This window comes from Enoplosus armatus, chromosome 5, assembly GCF_043641665.1.
Source record: "Enoplosus armatus isolate fEnoArm2 chromosome 5, fEnoArm2.hap1, whole genome shotgun sequence".
Classification (NCBI taxonomy): Eukaryota; Metazoa; Chordata; class Actinopteri; order Centrarchiformes; family Enoplosidae; genus Enoplosus; species Enoplosus armatus.
Window position 1 is genome coordinate 21564035 of NC_092184.1, and position 23225 is coordinate 21587259.

At 43.7% G+C, this 23225-nt stretch overlaps 1 protein-coding gene across 3 annotated transcripts in view; it reads right to left on the reverse strand.

Annotated features, from left to right (window-relative positions):
* ets1 (v-ets avian erythroblastosis virus E26 oncogene homolog 1) overlaps positions 1-22468 on the reverse strand; it is a 38283-nt gene extending 15815 nt beyond the window's left edge. Inside the window, exons 1-4 of one of the 3 annotated variants that reach the window (XM_070905912.1) lie at positions 22315-22468; positions 20858-20934; positions 16817-16964; positions 6231-6284 (exon numbers count right to left, since the gene is read on the reverse strand). In XM_070905912.1, the coding sequence (XP_070762013.1) occupies positions 6231-6284; positions 16817-16964; positions 20858-20934; positions 22315-22468 (433 nt within the window). Of the gene's footprint in view, positions 1-6230; positions 6285-8270; positions 8409-16816; positions 16965-20857; positions 20935-22314 lie in introns of those variants that run through there. The other 2 variants (XM_070905913.1, XM_070905914.1) reach the window with 2 other exon arrangements.
* Positions 22469-23225: the final 757 nt, after the last annotated feature.

Sequence of the window (23225 nt, forward strand, 5' to 3'; positions counted from 1 at the left end):
GGCAGGGCAGGACAGGGCTGGGGAAGATAGCAAGGGAGGATCTCGGGTGGGTGAGGGGTAACTGAGTGTGGGGGGGGGGGGGGGGGGGGGGGTGAGTCACCAGCCTGTAATATGAGCCCATCACAGGACAAGAGAAGTGGGGGTGGGCACAGTGGAGAGAGAAAGACAGTAGAATGAATGGGAGGTCTCATAAAGCTTCCTTTCTTCTCCTCGTCTCTGGAGTGACATCACAGTGGGATCAGTGCCATCTCCCAGCCTCTGGCGGAGACTTGTTTCATTCATAAAGCCTGGACTGCTGCCTCCACTCAGAATGATGCAATGATACAAGCAGAGCAGGCAACCAGACCCAACAAATAAGGGACAATATGCTCTCTATCATGCAATTGAGCTATAAATAGCCCTATAGAGTTCATCCAATGACTGGGTGCATGTTGGCGGGAGGAAAAGAGAGTTGGCTGTGAAAAAAAAATGAGCATGACATCTAAAAGGCTATTCGAAGCTGGTTTTTTGAAAATTGAAACGCTTCAGGGTCAAATAGTCATTTATTTATATCAGTGTCAAAGCATGTGGTAATTCACGTCTCCCTCTCTGTGCCCCTCTGGAGCTGAGTATATGGTGGGCTTTTTTTTTTTTTTTTTTTAAATCAGAAAGTCAATTTCCTGTGGCTAAGTTGCCACTTCCTGAGGGAAGCGAGGTGAGTTGTGGGTTCAGATGAGGATCAAACATTTCAGAACCACCACTAAGGCCTCATATGCTGAATATCCCTACATGCATACAGGTACATATCAGCGGGATCACGACACTGTGCAGGGAAAAGAGAGGAGGCCTTGGCTACTTGCCAAAGGCTTATAATCGGCTCTTTAAGGCAGACCAGTCTACCCACAGCAGACCAGAGGTGACAGTGGTATCTAAGAGACCCTTTGATGGAGATCCATATCTGGACCCCTGGTCTGAGAACGCAGGGGTCATAAACCCGACCAACATGAAGGGGGCCCATTCAGTGCCACAGGGTGATAAAGTGGCGGCTGAGGGCTGCAGTGGAGCAAGAGGAGGAGGACGGGGTGGCAGTCTGGTTTTGAGAGGGCTGCTTGTTCAGCCAGCCGCTCCGCTGTTTAGATTTCCATCTCAATGCCAAGGACCAGGAATAGATGTGTCGGCCTGGCCCAAGCCAAAGTGAAGAAGCCAGACCAGACCTAGACCCAAGCCTGCTCCAGCACAGGACAGTGTTAACCTAAAGAAATCAAACGCAAAACCCAGGACCATCACAGAAGACAACAGTGCTGAAAAACTAGTTTTATTCTGAGGTCTCCACCACTGGCTTCTGGCTGCCCTCTCGAAGCACAAGCCTGTGGTGGTGTAAAGCAGCTGTACAGGACGAGGCCACTACTGCTGACATCTGTCTTTGGCCATGAAACTGGAGTTGTCCAGGATCATCAGCACCACAGACATACAGGCTACTGAAGCAGACAATAAGTGAGACTAATACCCCATAGCTGCCTTGCTGTCTTTCTTTCTTCCACTCCCTCCATCTCTGAAATCATATTAACTTATGATGTGAAAGTGCATTAACTCTACTGTTTATGCCAAAGTCTCAGCGCTTGATATGACATTACCTCTGAGTTTGAAATGATACGCGCCATCACCAACAGACGCTAAACTTATTTTTGCTAAAAGCTTGGCGGAAATTCTTTCCTTTCCAGAAGAACGAGGGAAACAGAGACAAGGCGTTTTCAGCAGGGTTTGGCTCTGTGTTGCTTATTTGACTGCCTTCAAGCTTTGTTGCTCTGTGATCTGTAACAGTGCGATGAGGCCTGGTTTTTAGGTATGCCTCAAGTATTAAAGGTTGAGCAACAGTAATGTACTTCTCACAACAGCCCATTGCACAACTTTGAAGTTCTCTATTACTTTGAGAAGGCAGGCAAATAACATTGAGAAAAAGCTAAAGCCCAGTATGCACTACACAAACAGTAGAGACAAATCTCACACAACTTGAAGGTTTTCCATGACCTCCATATATGTTAAATATTTATAATGAAAGCACTACTTAGTCCAAAAGGACTCGACTGTCTTGTTTTATCCATCAGTGCTAAGCATTGTGGCGGTAAAAAGGGCAGGCGAGAACTGTACTGGAGAGTGCAGGTGGTACTAGCCTAGCGGTATCCAGGCTAGCTGCCCTGTCCAGGCTCCATCCCTGTTGTAAACAGACAGGGGATGCTCTGGGGGAACTGTTTAGGCGTTAAACCAAACACACGACATATCTGACAAACAGTTTACTCTCTGTGTTGCATTTTTTCCACAAAACACGGTGCCTGCCCCATTTTTAGTCCAAACTGATGCATTCCACAACCAGGTTCCTGCTATAAGTGTGAATTATGTGGGACAGCACACCGCCACACATTCACACACATTCATGGAATTGTTTGCCACTCGACCGTTCTTTGGTGCAATACATACGCATGTAAGTGTTGTAGTGGCTGGGTCCAATTATACATCACACATATATATATATATGAGCTAGTTGCTTGTTTGAAGGCAAGCTATGGGCGACAGATGGATACTTGATAAATAAATTCCCCCCAGACCGCAGTGTTTTCATGTTGCGTGCCTCACATTCCACCTCCGTTTTACAATCACTAATGTGCTTCTCACAGCTTTCTTGTTTTCCTCTAATGTGACCAAAAATGACTTGTGGTCTAAGTGGCAAAAATGGTTTCAGCTCAAGATGATGAATTACCCTTCTATTTTAAGCTCAGTGTAGGCTCCATGGCTAATAGGAGCATAAAACATCAAACATCTGGCCACATCTCTCTTTCTTTATCTTGTTTAAGAAATACAAGTTGTTTTCATGATGATGTGACACACCTCAGCTTTAGCTGACTTGGCTGATCCAAAGATGTAAACCACACGTTGATAACTGGAAACTTACAACAGTTTTTTGCAATAAGAGATGGAAGTGATTTCCAAAACATGCGTATATCATTGCAGATGTGTAAACTTGTGCTCACCTTGTCTTTTCTATCTCCCTCTCTCTCTGTTTCCCTTTTTCTCTCTAAGACACACACACACACACACACACACACACACACACATATAAGCATGCACAGACAGGCTGTGACTCATCCCATCCACAAATGACTGGACTTCAGGGGATATCGTGCTGCTTCATTTGACAATGTGACTGGTCATGATGAAAGCAATGACCATATCTTGTAAAATTCCTGCTCAATGAGTCAAAAGTTGTCACTGCTACTTTGTAACTATACATAAAACAAACACATGTTTAAGTAGCAAGCAGAGCATCTCTAATGAGCATTTATGTGAAGCCAAAAGATCATTTCTCACCAACACAATGGCATTTCTGAAAGCAAATATCATCAAAGTCAAGTTCTCATTATGTTCTGGATATGTGGACAGCAGACACGGTCAGTAGTCAACCCATTTCAATATGTAAAAAATGCTGATACTAGGGAGGTCAGGCTAGATAGACAACGAAATCCAGCTGCTTTTACTCTCGTAGCTAGAGTCAAGAGACAGCCTAAAAATGCACACGGAGTCCCATTCCTCGACCTCCTCCATGGTTGCCAGAACACATGTGCCTCCCATGTGACTGCATCATCCAACGAATCATGAGTGCCACAGAATCACACCTACACAGCAGAGCCAGCCACCCACACGAACACACCCTTCTTTATCACTCTTTGCTTTGGCAAGCCAATCAATCAATGCAACTCTGATGCTGTAAGTCTGATACACATTAAGTCTGTGGCTGTGCCCCATTTGTTCACCTGATTACAAAAGCAGCATGCATTACATGCTGACTCCAAAAACAGGTGGTGTGCAGCAAACGCAGACAAAAGAGAAAACAAGGGAAGAAAATCTGGAACATACACTGAACAAAATGAGTGACATGGTCTCGTTGAGGACAGCCGAACCTCCGTGCTGAAACCTTTCAGGACAGTGGACTGATTCTCAAAGCAGGCATGTTTCTAAAGTAGCCCAGTTTCCATTCCATTATAGGAAACACAGCTCCTAAATGTGGAGCCATAAAACAGAAACAGCAACAGAACAAGAGGACAAAAAAAAGTTTTAAAACACTCAGGGCGACGTTGAGATGCGTGGGTGGATGTGGAGCCATTTTGGGGCACCGACAGGCCAGTTAGGGTTCACAGTCAGACTGGTAATGTAGGGAGGGGAGAGGCCTGTGGTAGCAGAAACCAGTAAGCGAGCCAAGCAGACGCACAGTCGGACAGCCAGTGGCGTGTGGGGCAGCAGGCGTCTAGTGCCATGACTCAGGGATTACAAGCAAGGAATGAGTGGGGATGGGACAAAGTGTACTCCCCAGGAACTCACTATACACCACATCAAGGTGTCGTGAGAGGAACTCATGTGGCCAACAGAAAGACTTTGGAAACAGAGGGAAAAAGGGAAAGGAGGGGGAGGAACACTAGAGGAGGAGTTGTGCGAGTGGGTGGGTGAATGATTGAAAAGAGTTGTCTGTTACAAAATAAAGCTTGTTAATGCTTTATTTCCCCAGCCAAGGAACATATTCTCCTTTGTTTTGGTTGTTGGCTTTTTGTGGAATGTGAGTAAAACTAGAAGCTGTTGAAGACTGATTGCAAGGAGAAGCACTTTGATCATTTTGATCTCGAATAATGTTTGAGCATAGTGACGACTATTCACTACCATTATGTCGACCACACCTTGGAAGGTTTCACTTTATCCATCCCTCAACCCCCACCCCCTCTCTCTCACCATATGCTTACTATTTAGCAGACTGCTGTATCTGGTGCTAACACGCCTTACTTTATGACTAAGCTTTATAAGCAAAGATTAAGGCGTGTAGTCACCAGGGAAGTGCCGAGATAGGACCCACACAGTATAATGGCTTTATGTCTATATGGGCAACACAGCACATGACGGGCTGGATGAAGGAGCAATGAATGAAACGCTGACTGAATGGGGGGGATAACCCATTTGATGCAACACAGTGGCATCACTGAGCAGCTTGCGAAAGAAAGCAAGACAAGGTCATTGTGGAAACTCACAGACAGCTACTTCACTAGTATCCGCACACTCTGTTGACAAGTTCATTGAGGAAGCTGTGCCCTCTAGGCACAGACATGGCCTGGTTGAACACTACCTAATAACATATGGGTGATGCACTGGAACCCTGGGCTGACTAATCAAGTTTTGATCTGGCAAACCATATCGTCCTCCGTTTGACACGGCGCACATCAGATGAAAAACGGGCCAGTTTGCTCTGTTTGGCCCGATTCATTGACAGACCACATCAAGAGAAGTCTGGATCACCCAAACAGTGTTTGCACAGCTGCCAGGCAGCCAGGCACACTCAAACATTGGCATATATTACACTGCGCTACTGAAGGAGTGCTGACACAAACACGACGAAGCAAAAACCTGAAGCTTATGTAATACCCTCTGTTCTAACGCAAGCTGCCCCTCTCCCAACCGTGCAGACATGGGAGGCACCTTGGACAAGGAAGTCAGTGAAGCCTTTCTAGGAGTCATTCGTGTGACATGGCCTGTGTGTGCTTGTGTGCATACTGTACGAGGCGGGCGTGGAACGAGATGCCTTATAAGGGCTCTCAGCAGACGCGTTACAGCAAACAGCAGCGTTTTGATCAGATAAAAGTGAGCCTCCCACTCAAGCTCCTTCTATGCCCCCATGCATGCCACCCAGCAGGGCATGCTCACAAACATTCCTGTCAGTCACTGAACCCTGACCTTCAGACCTGATGAACAGAGAAGGAAAGTAAAAGAGGAACGGCTCACTCAAGTCTACAACAGACAACTCTGTGTATTATTAATTACTGACAACTCTCTTGAGTATTAAACGTATACTTGGATATGCACAGAACAATCTTACTTGAGTTATACGTTCACACTCAAACAGAACTTCAGCAACGCACGAGTGAAAGAGACATGAGGCACTTGTACTTCTGTAATTTCACAATCCAACACCTTCCCTGTTAAGTAACGCTCTCCCCTGTCTTTAAAAGCTGTCTCTGGAGAGCTGACATTTTTGTTTTGGCTACATGATGCTTTCAATAATAAGCTACCATTATCTGGGTTACATGGAAGTAAGTGTGCTGTGTCAGGAATCGACTACTATAACTGAACAGAGGAACAAAAACTTTGTGGAAAGTTAGATGCCTTGTTTGGGTGCACCTCTGACCCTGGCAGTGTGTGAGCGCTTTAAAAGGTATTACCTCCGCTGGAGAGAGAGAGGACAGGCCTTGGGTAAGCTGACACTGGCCGCACTTCTGTTACAAAGGAAAACAAACAATATGGTAAGGTGGGTTGGAAACCCCTTAAGCCTGTTAGTGGGGTATGTATGTATGCATGTACATATGTACAGTATGTGGTTGCAGGTGCTTGGAGAAAGGAAAAATGACAGCATCTGTAATTCCCACAATACCATAGCTCTGTGCTTGCTTTTCAAATGCCGAGCAGCCATGTCCACACAGGGACAGCTGCTACTTCGACAACCCAACAAATGCATTCTGGCTTTGGATGGAGCACTTATCTCTTTCAGTAAGTTGTAAGCAAAGAGCCTGCCATGGTCCTTTTGCAACACAGACCGTCGCTTGTTGTGTCTTATTTGGATCAGGAACAGCCTTGCACATTAGTAGTACACTTATTTTGTAAGCATGGTCATACCAAGGAGTGAACAGAACAGTGTGTGGGTCAGTGTGTGTGAGAGACGCGGAGAAAAGATGCGTTTGTGTGAAGCTGTGAACTACTCCTTGGCAGCCTCAGCGTGACCCGAGTGCACGCAAGTGAGCGTAAGCAGGAGCGAGCATTGCAAAATGGTTTTGCAAGATAGTGCTACGCTTTGGCAACTTAACTGCAGCTGTCAGCACTTTTTATGTGAGTTTGTGAGATGTGTGTGTGTGAATCTATCTGCAGGTACTGACAGTGAGGCGAAGGTGGTTAACGTGGTGAGTCACAGCCCCTTAGTGGGTCAACAACAGCAATTAGTATCAAATTTCCATGATGTATCAATGCTGCTTGCTGCTCTACCAACAGGCTCAACGCCACCTGAGCTGCAAAAGCACAGGGGATTAGTTCACGTTAAAAGCTGCTCGATGCAAATCATCCAAACATGCCACCATGTGGAACATCACTCTGTGTTAAAATGAGAAGTGAAACCACACAAAGGTTTAAAGCCAAACACAAACACAGCTCAGAGTTGTGGGCTTCCCTGTATGTGCCCTGGACTACCCCTGGAGCAAGCCAAGTCTTCCAGGCAGCGGGGTCAGAGAGGCAAGCCTCAGGACTGCAGATTCATCACCTCAGCCTGCCTCTCCTTCCCTCTGGAAAGCCAGTTTCAACCACTGCGGAGGAGGAAAGGGGGGGGGGGGTGGAGAAGAAGGGAGGGAGGTAGAGGAGACAGTGGGGTTGGTGGGGAGGGGGGCGATTAGGCACTACTGCCCGTCTCCCATGCCGGCTGGGCAGAATGCCCCGGCTCTCCCACTATGGCAGGGAATATTGGGTCAGAGATGGGTGCTTAGATGGGAGGGGGAGGAGATAGAGAGATATCCCCAGTGAGATCAAAGCAGGATGAAAGAGAGGGATTTCACTACATCAGAACTACAGAGCATGTATCAATAGTCAATTTGAGCAACACACACCCAAAACAAAATGTGACACTTACACACACTGTTTAAGGATACATGTAAAAGCAAATCTGAAAAAGTCATTAGTTTAAAGCACAGTGTGTCTGAAAGTATGTCAGCAACATTAAATATTAAAACACTGGAAATGTCACAATAATTGTTCTATGAACTAGACATTTTTGTTACTCTGTTGTGTGACAATCTATTTGCCCACATTAAGTCTACTTTTATGTCTACAAATGTACAAACAACTTTTTCATATGGGCCCTTGTGTCACACACAACATCATGTTGTTAATGATGAAAAGGCACACCGGTCTGAGCATGATTCATTCAATAAAACTAAGCAACACATGCTGGTAGGCTATCGCGGGACTGTAGAGCCTCTGGCGTGATTGCATTTTTCTCAAGTGTTGCGTGATGTCCAATATTGAGCAACCATCACCGTCTTCACACTGACATACGTTCAGGACGTTATGTCCCTCACAGCGCATCTAATTACCGAGAATGATCACTGAGGTTTACATCAACGTAATCTGCCGCCGGCTGGTTGTGTTACAAGGAAACCTTTCGGAGTAATGTTAGTCTCGTGTTAGCTGTCAAGCCCTCACAGAGGAGTTGTATTACTCACCGTCCATCTTTTCAGCCTTTATGATTGTTAACGTCGGTTTCATATCGACAGCTGCCGTCATGATCATCAGATCGGTGTGACTTAACGCCGCGTCCCTCTTTTATTCTAACAGCTCCAAAAAACACAATATGAAAGAAAATCTTCTCTTCCTTTGGCGCTCCGGTCAATTCTGCTGGCCGAGGTTCGCTTTGTTTTTTTTTACCTCTCCTCTCACACTAAAAAAAAAAGCAAATCAGATTCTTTTACTCCTAACTTATCTTTCTCTTTCCCTCTCTCCCTCTCCGGTTCATGTACACACACTCCCTCTTTTCCTCGTTCTTTCTTACTCACTCACTCACACACTCACTCCTTCCTCTCTATCTCTGTGCTATGGGCGTTGCATTTAGAGCGACGACAGCTGAAGGGGGCGGTGTTTGGGGCTGACTTGCCAGTTGATTCACAATTCAATTACAATACCCCCCCCCCCCCCCCCCCCCCCCCCCCCCCCAACTCCCTCCACACACACACACACACACACACTCACACACTATTACCACCTCCCCCGAGGTCTCTGTGAGAACCAACTTCTACCAAGACCCCTTCACGTCATCAGACGCAGTTAGGAGTCTACATGTTCCCGCAAATTACTCGCGTTTTACAGGGACGAGAAACACTCTGGAGATGTGAGAGCTGCTGAGTAGCCTGAGAAAGAGCTGCAGTAATGCTGAACCACACTGCTACCCAAATATGACATCAAGCAGTTCATTCAGTAAACCCATCATATCATCTTTCATGCCAAAAAAAAAAGTTAAAATATGTTAAATTACAAATGACACTATAGGTCTCTAACAAGGAATTGTAGTGGAATGTTACAGGCATACTATAGGCAACAAAAACAGCATGGAGTACAATATGGCTGCCATTTTTGACACATTGTGAGACCTTATAGAAACATTTTAGGAACACTATCATGATACATGAGGCTGAGTGAGAGAGCAATCTGTCTTTGGAGATGGTTTTAGATCTGAAAATAGCTGCGTACAAACGGTTTAGCTGTAGATTAATTGTGAGGAACCATTAACTGTGAGCTAAAAGGAGAGTCCGGACTGTCTGTGTCCTATATTCTGCAGGTCCAGGCTTCCTCATAACTTGTAACTCACTCTCATAAACACCTCAGGGTATTTCCTGTTCACCTTGTACTGATCAATAAAAACCAACAGTGTCTCTTTTTTTTCTTTACACAGCTGCATCAGGTATTAGTCGCAAGGTACATCTTTGCAAATAGGTACAGTATTATGGATGCAATTGTTTTTAAATGAAAATGAGTTATATAAGCGGAGCATGGTTTAAAAATAGGTCAGTTGTATGTATATTGAAATCAACCAAAGTGGGTTTCCTTTCACTAAGACCATCAATGAAAATTCAGTTTGAACAGGGCAAACTGCCTGTTCTGTTTTTTTTTATACGTTTGTGCTTTCTTATCTACAATAATCAGGAACAATGGCCATGCCTTACTGGAAATCAAATCAAGAACTTGTTCTGTCACTGGAAAAGAACAAAGGCAAGAGAAAGATTGGGCTTTTTAGCCACAGCAAGGCTCCACTCTGAGCAAGCCACTGCCATTAGGGAACACATGGCAACAGAAGCAGTAATAACAGATTATAATAGTAATTCTGACAGTTCCACTGGAACCTACTGCTCTTAACAAAAGCGAGGAACAAGAAAGACACACTGAAGGGGTAGTGCAGACTCAGGTATTTATTCATTCATGAAACAATGTAAATGGATTTCTCTAAGGCATCAGCCCTCTTTTTCCTTACATCCAACCTCATCATAAGAAACCTTGTTAGAGTTGAGTCATATGGCGCAACCATCATGCACGTCAATATGATACTTCTGCGTGTACTGTATGCGTATGTGTGTATGGGGGCTGGGGAGCCAGGGATATTGATCACACATGGATTTTTCAACCGGTGGTACTTCACCAGCTCCATTAGCAGCCCTGGATCAGGTTTCATTGGCCTGATAGGAGCCTCGTCTGGGAAGAGTGCTGGTGGGTTCTGCGGTGAGAGGAGCTGCCTCACCAGAGGCAAAGTAGAGGGGCTGATGGAGGAGAAGAATGGAAGAAGCTGGAACAGTACCTCTCACTTCATCTCAGTCAGTCAGTCTCACTCTCTCTGACTGGACTTCTTTGTTTTCTGTTAATGAACTCCCTCGTATCTGTTCTTAAAAGGACAGCCCGGGTGCTTTTGTGCCTAAGGGCAGCCATTAGGGGTTTAATGGTGTTGCTGACTAATATCTGGGCTGGCGTCACTGTAGCCCATTTCAGTTTGGGTTTTCTTCTGCCTGTCTTCACTTCTTTACATCAGATTTTTTTAGAACTATAAAAAAAGCACTTAAATTGTATTTTTACCAGTAATAAATCAAAATGCATACTAAAACTTATATGATAAAAACAGAACTATTCAAGTGAAATTGTTAAAAAAAAGTCAAGTAAATGACGAAATGTGACAAAGTGTTTACAAAAAGTGTTATTGCTTTACATTCCTGTTGCCAGGAAACATCTGAATATATTTATTTTCTTGTATTCTCAGAACAGCATGTTTCTGATCTGTTTCTCGGAGCAATGACCATTTGTATTGCCCTTAGTCAGCCTGCTGCACAATGACCCTGAAGACAAACACATTCTTATGAACACTGACATGAGGAAAATGACTTCCATAGAAAAATGGAACGGTTAAATACCAAACATTCAGTTTATCTTCATAGAGATCTCGATATCAACTGTAGGAACTGCTTGTGTCAAAGTTTTGTACAATACGAAAAAAAACAACAATTGTTGAAACAAACTGTCATTTCCTATTTAGGCAGAGAGATTATTGTTAATTGTCTTACACTCATGAAGCCAACCAGCCAGTGAGTGCACCAGTACACTTGAGGACACATGTCCCAGATCAAACGAGAGTTGGTTTCAGTGTTTCTTTCCTTCACCTGGCAAATGCTGTTGCCATGGTTTTGACAGTTAGCTGGCTTCACTCACTTGTGTTGCAGTATAGCACCCCTAGCTAAAGCAGCTTTCTCTCTCCTGCTCGCTGTCAGTCTCTCGCTGGCACATCTGTGTTGTCTGCCTGTCTATAATCCTCAGATGTAACCGTCGCACCTGCTACTTTTCACAGAGTTAACTGAAAGGTTATTCGATTTAGAGCAATCCATACAGCTGTCAAGTGATATTTGTCTTTGATGTAGCAAGTCACAAGAGTACTTCGATTTTACTTTCTTTCACATTTACGAACATAAAATCTGAAACGATGGCTTAGCCGAGACAAAATCAAAGTGTTAAACGTCTCAGACAATGGATGTGGCCTGACAGGTTTGGTATGTCGTGTGAATAGACGGCATTTAGCATGTTATCAATCAGTCACTCATCTACACACGCTCAAGCACACGCACACAGACGGGTGATGGACACGCACACACACAGAGAAAGAGAGAGAGAGAGAGAGAGAGAGAGGGAAAGGGAGAGCAGACAGTAAAACAGTAAAACAGTGGGGTCCTTGTGGCCTCTGTCTAGTAGCTCAGTCTCAGCTCTATCTGTGGTGGATGCTGTCTGAAGGTGCCACAGGCTGGATGCACTCCTGCTGAGATCAGAGGGTTAGCTGGGACAGGAGCGGTGTATCCCTGTGTGTGTGTGTGTGTGTGTGTGTGTGTGTGTGCACATCTTTCTCTTGTGCCTCACATACCAAAGTCTCCTCTGAGAGCATGTGTGTGTGTCAGAGAGTGTGTGCGTCTGTGTGTGAGTGTGTGCGCTCTACTAAATCGTGTGCATGTAAGTGCACTGGGAAAGTAGCAGGGCCTCCCTGAACAAAGGCTCAGCTCTTTTCTGAACAATTAGCTTCGCTAAAAAGGACATCTCTTCCTCCATTAGCGGCACCACGTGCCCCCCATCACTCCATTGTGCAGATAATTCAATTATCCCCACCCCCCTCCGAGTCTCTTTGCCTCCCAGACCTCCCTCTTCTCGTCTTGCCCTCCCTCCTCTCTGTTACCACCGCGCTCTCAGATAAAGCTCCGCTAGTCCTCCAAGCTTAAGGGAAAATACATCAATTTGCGGTTTTAATGTATTTCCCGTTGAATAAATGAAGCTTGTATGTTCTATAGTAAGTAGAAACAGTCAAAAGAATTGTACACGCTGAGAAGATAACAATCTGGCTGTGAAAATACAGCTGCTGGTTGATGTATTTTGTCAATTGTTGTATGAATGATATTTTTATTGAATGATTATAGGGAAGAATTGACCTTTGCCTACTACAGGATGGACTCGATTCAACTACGAACAGACATTACGAGACACAGTAAGAGGTATTCGCTCGTACCATTACCGGTGTACCCTCTTTGTAGTTAACAGTCTGTGAATATTGCTAAGCTCATGATATAAACATTAAAACAATGGGAGGTCTCTCTTAGGATTCATTAAAGCGCCACCTTTCCTGATGAGCTGGCATCTGTTGCATCATCACCCGTCAGTGATTGCATGTGTTTCAGAACTGCATGTTCTCCAACTGAAGTGGTTTGTAATTAGTCACCGCACTATCAAGAGGAACTTGCCACACTTACAGTTTCTAGAAACAAAACTCGTAGAACTCTGGGAAAGGGACGTTTAGAAACTGATACTTTAGAGCCAGAGCATCCCTTTAAAAATGCTAACAGGTAAGTAAGAGGGTTTTCTTCAGGCAGTGGCGTTTAGTGTGGGAAAATACTGAGACATTTCTTAAGGTCAGGAGTATTTATTTAGAAAAACACTCAAATAAATGGCTTATCAAAAATTATTCTTTGAGAGGGTTTCCTTTTAGTTCAGCAAAGCAGTACTTTGAATAATGGGACAGAAATTCCTGAGTGACTCTACTGTAAATGCCTGATTCCAATGCACAATGCAACCACTTCTCAGAAGTCTTATGTGGAAACTCAATAATAATTCAGATTTCTAAAAATACAAATGCACAGTGTAGCTGAACAGATTGCCTCTTTCCTCTGTTTATTGACTAACACCTCTTGCCTCAGAACTGTCATCACACTATGCAGTTCAAATCTAGGACTATGGCTGCAGTGTAGCCCATTCCTCCACAGTTGTCTGTCGCTTTTCCGTGTTTCCACTCTTGTTTTGTTTTATTGTTGGAGGGGGAAGTGTGTGCCGGCCTGATTAGCATCACTGTTTCCTCCTTTCCCATAACCCCCCAGACCCCCGCAGGCTGCCTGTTTACTTTTAGAAATAAAAAATGGGCCTGCGCCCGTGAGGACGTGCCCCTCATCAGAGGCGAAGCCCCCCTGCCCCCCCCCCCCCCCCCCCTCCTCAAGGCTCCACATCTCAGATCCTCCTCCCCTCGTCTCCTCTCCTCCCACCAACGCCAGTCCCAGTCCTGTGACTTATCCCTTTTCCTTATCCGTCTTCTCTCCTCAAACTGTATTCCGCCCACTCCCCTTTGCTTTCCACCCTGTCCCCCTCCTCTTCCAACTGTCCAGCTGTCAAATCACATCAAATAAAACAGGCCAATGGTCCCTGAGTGCCAGATCACAGCTGTGTCTGCGTGTACTAAATGGGAGGGCATGTTTAAATGTACAGTGAACTCATGAGTGCCTGGGAGTGGATGTGTGTGTGTGTGTGTGTGTGTGTGTGTGTGTGCCTGCCTGCTTTACTGAATGGGAGGATGCTGTAATACAATACACACCAGAGTGCAGGGTGTGAATTTAATGAATGAATATGCGGAGAGTGCATCACTGCAGGATGTTGGTGGAGTGTGTATGCATGTGTGTGATATCTGTGCCTGGATTTCAATGAGATCGCACAGAAATACACACTGACTCTGAATTTCCACAATGGGAATTTACAACAGGCCCTGTGGTGTGAGTGCTGGATAGTGAAGAGTGGAGCTGGGTTAGTGTAAACATCACCATGGCATGGCTGTTGTCAGGAAGCAGTGTGTGTGACATTGGGCTCTGGGCCAAACATGCGATGTTCCCTCAACATCCAACATCCCCGCCTCACATCTGCTCTGTACTCTTTCTTTCTCACACTAGCACATTTCATTTTAACGACACCCAATACATTCTCCATGAAGTGAGTTGAGCTATAAAATCCTATGTAACTTACCCACTCTAAAAGTTAAATAAAATACATCAACCCATGTATCCAAGACACTGGATTTAGCTTGTGGGATAGTTGGGAATGTTGCCAAGTAAGGACTTATTTTTTATTTAGTTATCACCTAACCTTTGTGCCAGTGAGATATTCTCTTCAATTTTAGTCTATTTTCAACCAATCCATATTTTTTACAATAAAAATGTATCAAATAACAATGTGACAGTGTGAAAGGGGTGGCTTCAGAGAATTACCACCTGACTCTGCAGTGCCCCTTGGCTTTACGGAGCTTCATAGTGAGTTTCAGCTCATTATTTAGCTGTCCGGCCCAGACATGTACTGTTTTGGTTCACTCTCACTGGTCATTTTTGGCTGCAGCAGTCAGCTAAGACAGCTCTAAAACCCCACTGTACACTACCTGCTCCGCACCAAACAGCAGACAGACACAGTTAGCAACTAGCTGGTGAACACAGTGAAGCAATTAGCAGCTGAAGAGCCAGATATTTCCCTGAGGAGTTGGTAGAGACCAAAAATAGAGCTAAAAGAGTGAATATTATATAAAAACACGACTTTGAATGAATGGTAATGCTGCTCCATGACTGCTGTATGTGTAAATAAGCAACTGTTCGCTAACAAGTTCGCCATATCAAATTAAAGGTGATGAGATGTCACTGTTGTGTTCACTACTTGTTACTGCTGCCCCAAGTGCAGGCTTAAGGAATATAGCAAGATATGTTTCTTTTCATTTTTTTATTATATTTATATTTGTACGTATTTATTGTACTTTTTTTCATGAATGTACTAATTATAGTTTTATTTTTACACACCTGAATCAAACAGAATAACTTAACCTGGTGTAACCCTACAAGTGAAGTCATTATATTCCAGCAAATCTTCAAGATGTTTCCTGCTTGATTAAATAAAACACGTATTTAATGTTAAATACTGGCGCAACTTCAGTGGTTAAAAAAAACATGTGACTTCAAAGTAGAAATCTCAGAAGTGCCAAATCACTGACACAGCAGGAGGAAGTGGAAATTGTTTGTACCTCCATTTCTAATTATATACAAATTGAATATGCGCGTTCTGAAATTGCAAGTGCAAATCATTCAAGGGGAGATCGTGTTTTCGGTTTGAGAGAAATGAGTCAAAGCAACGGCTGCAGGGTGTGGAGACACAGTCAGAGGTTATTTGGCTGCGTTTGAGGTTCACCCAGACTCATAACGCCGTATAGCCGGTAGCACAAAAACTTCAGCAGCTCTATATGACACAACAAGAGCTAAATGACTGTAACAACATCTCCAGGTGGCTCGAATGCTCTCAGACCTGCACTCTGCATAGTGTAGGATTTAGGAGAAGGATGAAAAAAAAAAGGGTCAACGCTCGGTCATTTTTTTCCACTCAGCAATGTTTATGTCAACGGTTTAGCGCTGGGAGCAATGAAGTGAAGGCTCCAAAGGAGTGTGTCTCTGGCAACAAACATCAGCAAATCCCATCAAATCCTGACTCCCTCTCATACACACACACACACATATGCACACTCGGCCCCCCTCCACCTCTCCAGAGACCAAACTAGAGGCTTGGGAAAAAGATGGCCGCCCTTTGGCCCCCTGTCTTGCCCCCTGCATCCAGCTCAGGGAGGTGACGGAAGAAAGCTTGTGCCCCCCAGCGCCCCTACCCTACTCCCGTGGCGTGCGTCCCAGTCCACCAGCATCAATCACTTTTGAGGACGAGAAGAGGCCAGAGTCAAACACGGGCAAATGCACTGGAAGGAATGTTCCAGTTTAAAATAAAACTTGTTTGAAAAAAAAGAAAGAAAAAATAGAACAAGAGGATTGGAAGCAGAAAAATGCAGGGCATTTGGTTGTCCCCAGAAGAAAAGAGGGAGACGGGGGGGTATCTGGTAAAGGCATTGCCCTCAGGGTCAGCATCACCAACATCCCTTGTGCAGCAGACGTAGAACAGCAGGCTGCGACTGTGTGTGCGTGTGTGTGTGTGTGTGTGTGTGTGTGTGTCTGTCCTAAAAAACTAAATGAGGGAGTTTGAACGTGTGTGTCAAGATCGCAGACATGAATGCCAGAGTGTGACTGATTGCCCATTTAGCATTCCAGTTAACACAAAGTCTTTTGTTTGCTCGAAGTTAAACTATGAACTATTGACTATTTTTTTTATCATTATATATAAGCATGTACAGTATGAGTAAAAAAAGAAGGTAATTTGTGAGCTCTTTTATTTTTATAGATTAAAATAAATTGTTTGTGCATCAAAGCTGCTAAGAAATAGTTATCTATTAGTCAAACAAATTTTTTTTTGTTATTTGTTATTAAAGGTTAACTCCATCAAAAATATAAGTTATGGGTCCAACAAGTCCACACAGTGTACTTGTACATTTTGATCATGACTGAATGTCAGACCGTCTGTGTCCATCTCTTACCTGTAGGGCACATGTCGTGTCCGTTGGGTACCTCCTGCAGGGGTATATCCTGGATGTAAAGGGGCTGCGATGGGTAGTACTGCTGCTGAGGGTGAACCACACCTGGGAGCTGGGTCTGAGGGCCCACCGCCACCCCTCCACTCTGTCTCTGGAGACAAACAGCGCACAGTATGGTTTAGCCAAAATGAAGTGAGCGGCATGGAAAGAAGGGTTCTTTTGCAAAAACAGTTCTCTCTGGGGGTTTTTTTGCACTCAAGGGAATATCAATCAAACTGGTGTTGGGTTGTTTTGATAAGATATTTCAATCTTTTTTTAAATTTCATAAATGATGGGGGGTTTTGTGCACTCAAGGGAATATCAATCATACTGGTGTTGGTTTATTCATTTTAAGGCTTTTATTGTTTTTTGCAAATGAACTCCATTTACACAGTTACACAGTTGATTTACTTCCTTATGCTTCGTTTTATGTGCTTAGGGATGCTGTTGAAGAGCGATTTACCCCACCTCATGGCTGTGGAACTAATAAAATGTTGTGAGTTCTACCCACCTGAATTCAAAATTTAAAAAAATAAACACTTAAGCCTGTTATTTTATAAACATTATGCAAGTTACTTAGCTCAATGAAAACTTTATAAAGCCAAGACAATGAGCTGTGGAAATATATCAACACGGTCTGTAGCAAGGGCTCAGTTAGTATGTCTGACAATAGCCGATGGGGTCTTCTTAACTGAGATATTGGTTATGATAGCTCCAATAGCATGAAGTAAAACATTTGAGTGTTGGATATAATTCAAGCTATAAAGTCAGTGATTTCAACAGTTAGAACAGCTTGAATTCCAAGTACAAAATCATGCTTAAACCATTAGAGGGGCAGTGCAACTTGCTCGTGTTTTGCTGCTCGGAAAACAAATAGTTAGTGCAAATAAGTTTAATCTGTTAACCAATGAAAACAGTTATTTCTGTAGTGAAAGATTAAGCTGAAAACCACTGATCAAACTATCCAGTGGCTTTGGCCGACAGTGTAACCTTGGATTTTGAAAACATTTTTTTCATTGTTTTCCCGCACAGATAACCCTGGCAGCTAAATTTGACTCATTCCGTTTATCTTTGCCGTGTTGTTTTATCCTGCTTATCACAGAAACGTTCACATACGAGGTTGCACCAAGGGGGAAGTCTAAAGTCAACGCTTGACAGGCGAGCTAAGAGAGATGTGAAATTCTATGTGGATACAAGAGATATAGGGAAGAAGATAGCCACTTGGCCATTTTTAGCATATCCAAACTTCCATCTGACTGCAAAACAAAACTCAATAGATATTGTTGGACGTTTCTGTTTGAAAGTGATGTGAACAGGGGATTGACATTTTTCTCACGAGAGTGTGTTAGATATGATATGCTCTTTTAAACTTACTGTGTTAAATAAGTGTTATAGAAGTTGTTTTTAGAATACAATTTAGAATATTGATGAAGTGTTTGTAATGTACTTCCCACGTTACTGTACACATGTTTCTAAGACATTTAAAGAGCAAGAATTGATCATTTCATATTTGTAACATGCAAAAAGAGACTAAAAGCAGTGCTTCAGTTAGTCGTGACGATGTAGCCACCAATAAGAAGGATGTTAGACTGTCATATGTTATATGTCATATGTGTAACTGACAGACCGGCTGACAGAGTGACTGCCGATCTGATAAGCCGCCCCTGTTTAAGCCCAGCAGCATTTATCAGTAGCCAGCCAGCTTTATGGATGGCAAACAGGACCGGAGGATCAGGGAGGCCAGTTTACGAGGTTCTTTGGAGGTTTGCGTGGGACGCTGCCTTCTCCTATCAGTCCAGTCAGCAAGGGGGAACAAGTTAGATAGGCATGGAGGGAGCCACATGGATGATTTATGGATTAGGCAGATAAACTGACATGGATAACAGTGGAGATAACATTGACACCATGATATTCTCTGATCAGTTCAATAGTAGATGCAATGAAGCGTCAGTCTACAATTTGGAAAATGGACAGGGACAGCTAATGACAACACTGCAGGAGCCTTGTATGTCTTTTCAATTTGAACTAAGTAATAGTATAAACACCATACTGTACACATGTTCCATATATTTTCTTATGTATCTCCAGTCCACAAAATGAACATCTTAATGTTTAATGTAAATCAGTTAGATATTTGAGTCATCATAGATGAGTTTGTGCCAGGTTGCTTATTTACATGTTTTTGGTCAAAGAAAGGTGCATATTTTTTAAATCACTTTTGCAATGTGGGCACATAAAACCTACGACACACACGTAAAAACGTCTCATGTGTCACATACAGTGCTTGCACATATTAATTCAGTCCAGTTTATCTGCCCCCTAGTGGTTCTAAGAAGGAGTCGCAGTGTCGCAGTTAGCGGACAGGTGTAATTAAATGCACCTGTGTGTTAAAAGGAAAAGCACAGGTGTAATTAATAACAATAATAATAGGCTGCAGTTCAAGAGCTCTGGATGTTGTTATGGAACTGAGCTGTCGTTGATATTATTAGTGACACCTTTTCCTGCCATAAAAAAAGTCCTAGGCTGTTTCTGAAATCACTCCCTATTTACAAGATAGTGCACTATATTTACTCTCCGCCATTTTATTGAAATCTCAATACTCACTTTTGAGTAAACTACTGAGTGTCTGCGACATACTGTACAGGGTAGTGAATGAGTTAACGAGGGACTGATTTCGCACTCATCCCTCATGCCTCCTCTCTCTGCAGTGTAACTATGCGGGGTGCTATGATGTAGCTTGTATTTATCATTAGAGCAATATTAGTGAAGAGAACTAAATCAGCGGGTTGACTGCATGTCATTCCAAAACCGAAGCTGCATACGGTGCTCTGCTAAAAATGCGTTGCTTATGTTACATGTACTGCACTAGGGGAGCCGCACACTGGGTTGTATAATTTCTTATAAATTAAGATCACCTTTGCAGTGGCTTCTGGCATTTTCTTTTTCATTGCTACAGGCTGCTCGGAAGCCTTGATATTTTTCCCACTGCCTTCTGCATACAGTCTTTGTGAAGCATATAACACATTGAATAAAAGGGTAAACATTAAAAAAATGAAAAAACACATCAGGCCCTGCTGCTTTTTGCTGATAATTCATGTAAATTCAGGAGAATAGAGCTACCGGGGTGACCCAGATTCACCTTTTGACCAAGTCTGCCCTGGTATACAGTCGTCTCAATTTCAAAGGCAAGCCCCACCACCTGAGCCAATTAGGACCCAGGGAGCTGTATCCTTCTATGTTTTCTATCAGGCCAGGGTGGGGTTGCCATTTGCATATAACCTCAGTCTCTTATCCTAATGTGCCGGTGCTCTGCATACAAATGGAGGCATTTATTCTGCCGCTCCTTGGCCTTCACCCTTCAAACGCTCATCTGACAGGAATCCCAATGTTCCCAGCTACTGTCTCTGACTCTGTATGCAGCTCTCTCATTTGGAAAGCGTTAAGAGCCTTGGTGTTCTTGCAAACAGACTGCTGCAAAGCACTGTGCGGGTGGCTTAGCTGAGAAAAGTGTTATTCAGTAGGGATGGTCTGACTCCAATTTAATGGCAAGGTTGGAGGCCTGCAGGTCTCAATATTTACAATATTACCTACAATAAGAGAAGTGTATCTTGGCGCAGGGTTGTTGTGCAACACAGAGGAGTTCAGAAGGGCGATTTCACAGCCTTTCTAGAAAATCATCTTGTTCAACAGCTCTGTTTCCTAACTTTTGACGAAATCATGAGGAACAGCATGTACAGATACAGGCACTATTACTGCAACTTTGGTGGACTAAACCCAACAGGAAAAAACGTTCAGATAGAGTGTGTTTCTGCGAGGTGCACACTGCTCATATGCTCCTGCACACATTCCTGCACTACCATGTGGTGAGCAGCTAACACACACACACACACACACACACACACACACACACACACACACGCTCATTCCCTCACACTCCAGGCCTGCTGTGTGGCAGGTAGCTGAGGCAGCCTTAACGCGGGAGGTAATTTACGAGGGAGGTCTTACCATTGCACCCAGACGGTCACAGGGGTGAAGGGCCGGGTAGGAAGAAACTGGATCCACGTAGTAACTCATCACGGACGCTGTGGACAGGAGAAGCAGGGCCTGCTGAAGGGATCAACACGCAAACAGACGAGGCAGAGTGGAGCAACCTATCTATCACACGCTGTTTACACTTGGTGTGCAAGTGTGTGGTATATACTATGTGTGTGGTGGGGTTGGGGGGCCTGTGTGTTTGTGTGTGTGTACACGTAGGTGTGTGAGAGAGGAGAGAGAGAAAGAGGGAGAGGGAAGGGGGTCAAAAAGAAAAAGAGGGGGGAGAGTGAGACATTAGAGCTGGGTTTCAATAAAAACATCAGCTCCACAGTTTAGAAAGGTGACAACTGTGGTTATTTACAGTCTTTGCCCAATTTAGGTTATCGGATGTACAAGAGTGTTTTGATATATGTCTTTTGAACAGTGCTGATTTTTATGTGGAAAAGAAAGGATTTCAGCTGAAGCAAATCCATCCATCCAGAGGCTTCTCATCACTTCTCTCTCACCGTATCACTGCCTCCTCCTCTCATCTGCCTCCTCCTCTTTCTCCTCCTCCTCCTCTTCTCCTTCCCCTTCCTCTCCTTCCTCCCCTCCTACACACTTTGCTTATCACTTAACATTGTTTACTTGAAGCAGCATCAACAAAAGAGACTGGGAACTGAGCTGAAGGATTAGGAGGGATGGTGTATATGGGCAGTGGCAGGTCTCATCCTCCTCACATTCATATGTTAAGCAATTTGGCATATCTAGTTTGTGGCAGCTGCTGACAGACTGAGGGAAGATGCACCAGTGCTCAATGCGTGCAGATGTTCATCAGCTCAAAAAGATTCAGATGCTCTTGTTTCAGAAAAAAAAGTACCCATACACAAAGTGAATAATGTGCAAATCAGTTCTGCCATTCAAATGCATGCACTACCTTTAGGCTTTTACTTAAATGTCATTGATTTGGTGGGGAAAAAACAAGAAATAAAAGAGCAAAGCATTCATATAACCCTAATTATACATTTTATTATATAAATAGAACATACTTAGACATTGTATATTTTGAGTGCTCTTCTTGATGGCAGTGTCAAACCCTCAAAGTCAGGGAAAATTAAGTATTGAGGTAAAGTTGATTTTAAAAAGAGATTAAAAAAAAATGTGCATGCAACTTTACTTTGTTTTTTTTATGACGCTTTGAACGCTCCTGCAAGGTCGCAAAAATACGCAGAGAGATGAAACAGGTCGAAAGCAGCGCATCTCAATCAGGAAAAAAAAAGCGCGCTGCACGCTTTATGAGAATTCCTGACGGGAAAGAGAGAAACTTTGAAGCCAACACTTTCACCCTGAAGCATCAAAGGAGCGCCGAGCACCGATAATATCACACATCCTCCCATCCCATCAGCTGATGTAGAGTTAATTCTGGTACAATAAAACTTTGCACTTACCGGCTGTTGGTGTGAGAAGTTTCCTGTAAACTGGAAGCGCAGGGCAGCTGAGTGTGACAGCTGAGCGGTGGACTGCAGAGATGCTGTACCTGCTCGCAGCGAGTCCCACAGAGGAAGGAATATTATGCACACTTTTAGTCCCTCCCTCAATCATACGGTGATCCTCTCCAAATTCGGTTTCCCTCTGCGCGTAGTCTTTGGACTTCATGTGCACATGTACAGGTGTAAACTTGTAGAGAGCCTGGTCTGGTCAGTAATGGGTTAAGAGGGATCTAACTTTTCCAGTCCAACATCCGTCTAATATCCACTGTGATTTTCCACAACCCTGTGGGTGAAGTATGTTTATCCAATGTCAAGTCAACTAGGAAGTTTCTTTAGTGCTTTGCAGGGAAGTTAAACAATGAAGTTAATAAGGCAGCAACTGATGTGTCATATTAGGCTCCTCATTCCTTAAATAACCTAGATCTATATTCTCCCCTTGTTTTGGGTAATGTTGAAATAAAATGACCTATTTTAATTGAAGCTACATTTGAATTAAGTTTGTGTATTTGTTTTTTGTTCTCCTCTCACAGACGGCCAAAAGTCTTACTGGGGAAAATAGCAGGAAAGAGGCAGGAAAACATCACATAGAGAAGGGGGTGTGATGATAATGACAATGGCTGATGGCTTCCTGTGATGTTGTCATCTGGAAAAAAAAAAAAAAAGAAGCTGTGTGTGTATGTTTGTTTAAAGCACCAATTTGTCATTTTTGGACATTTGTGTCAATCAATTCTTCAATCAAACCCCAATATCTTAACATTTGCTGGTAAATATCTCCTGGCATACACTTGTATTGTCCTGCATGGTGAACAAACCATTTGAAAAGCTGTCACTGTCAAATCAATTTGTTTCAGGTCCTGCCAGAATGCGCC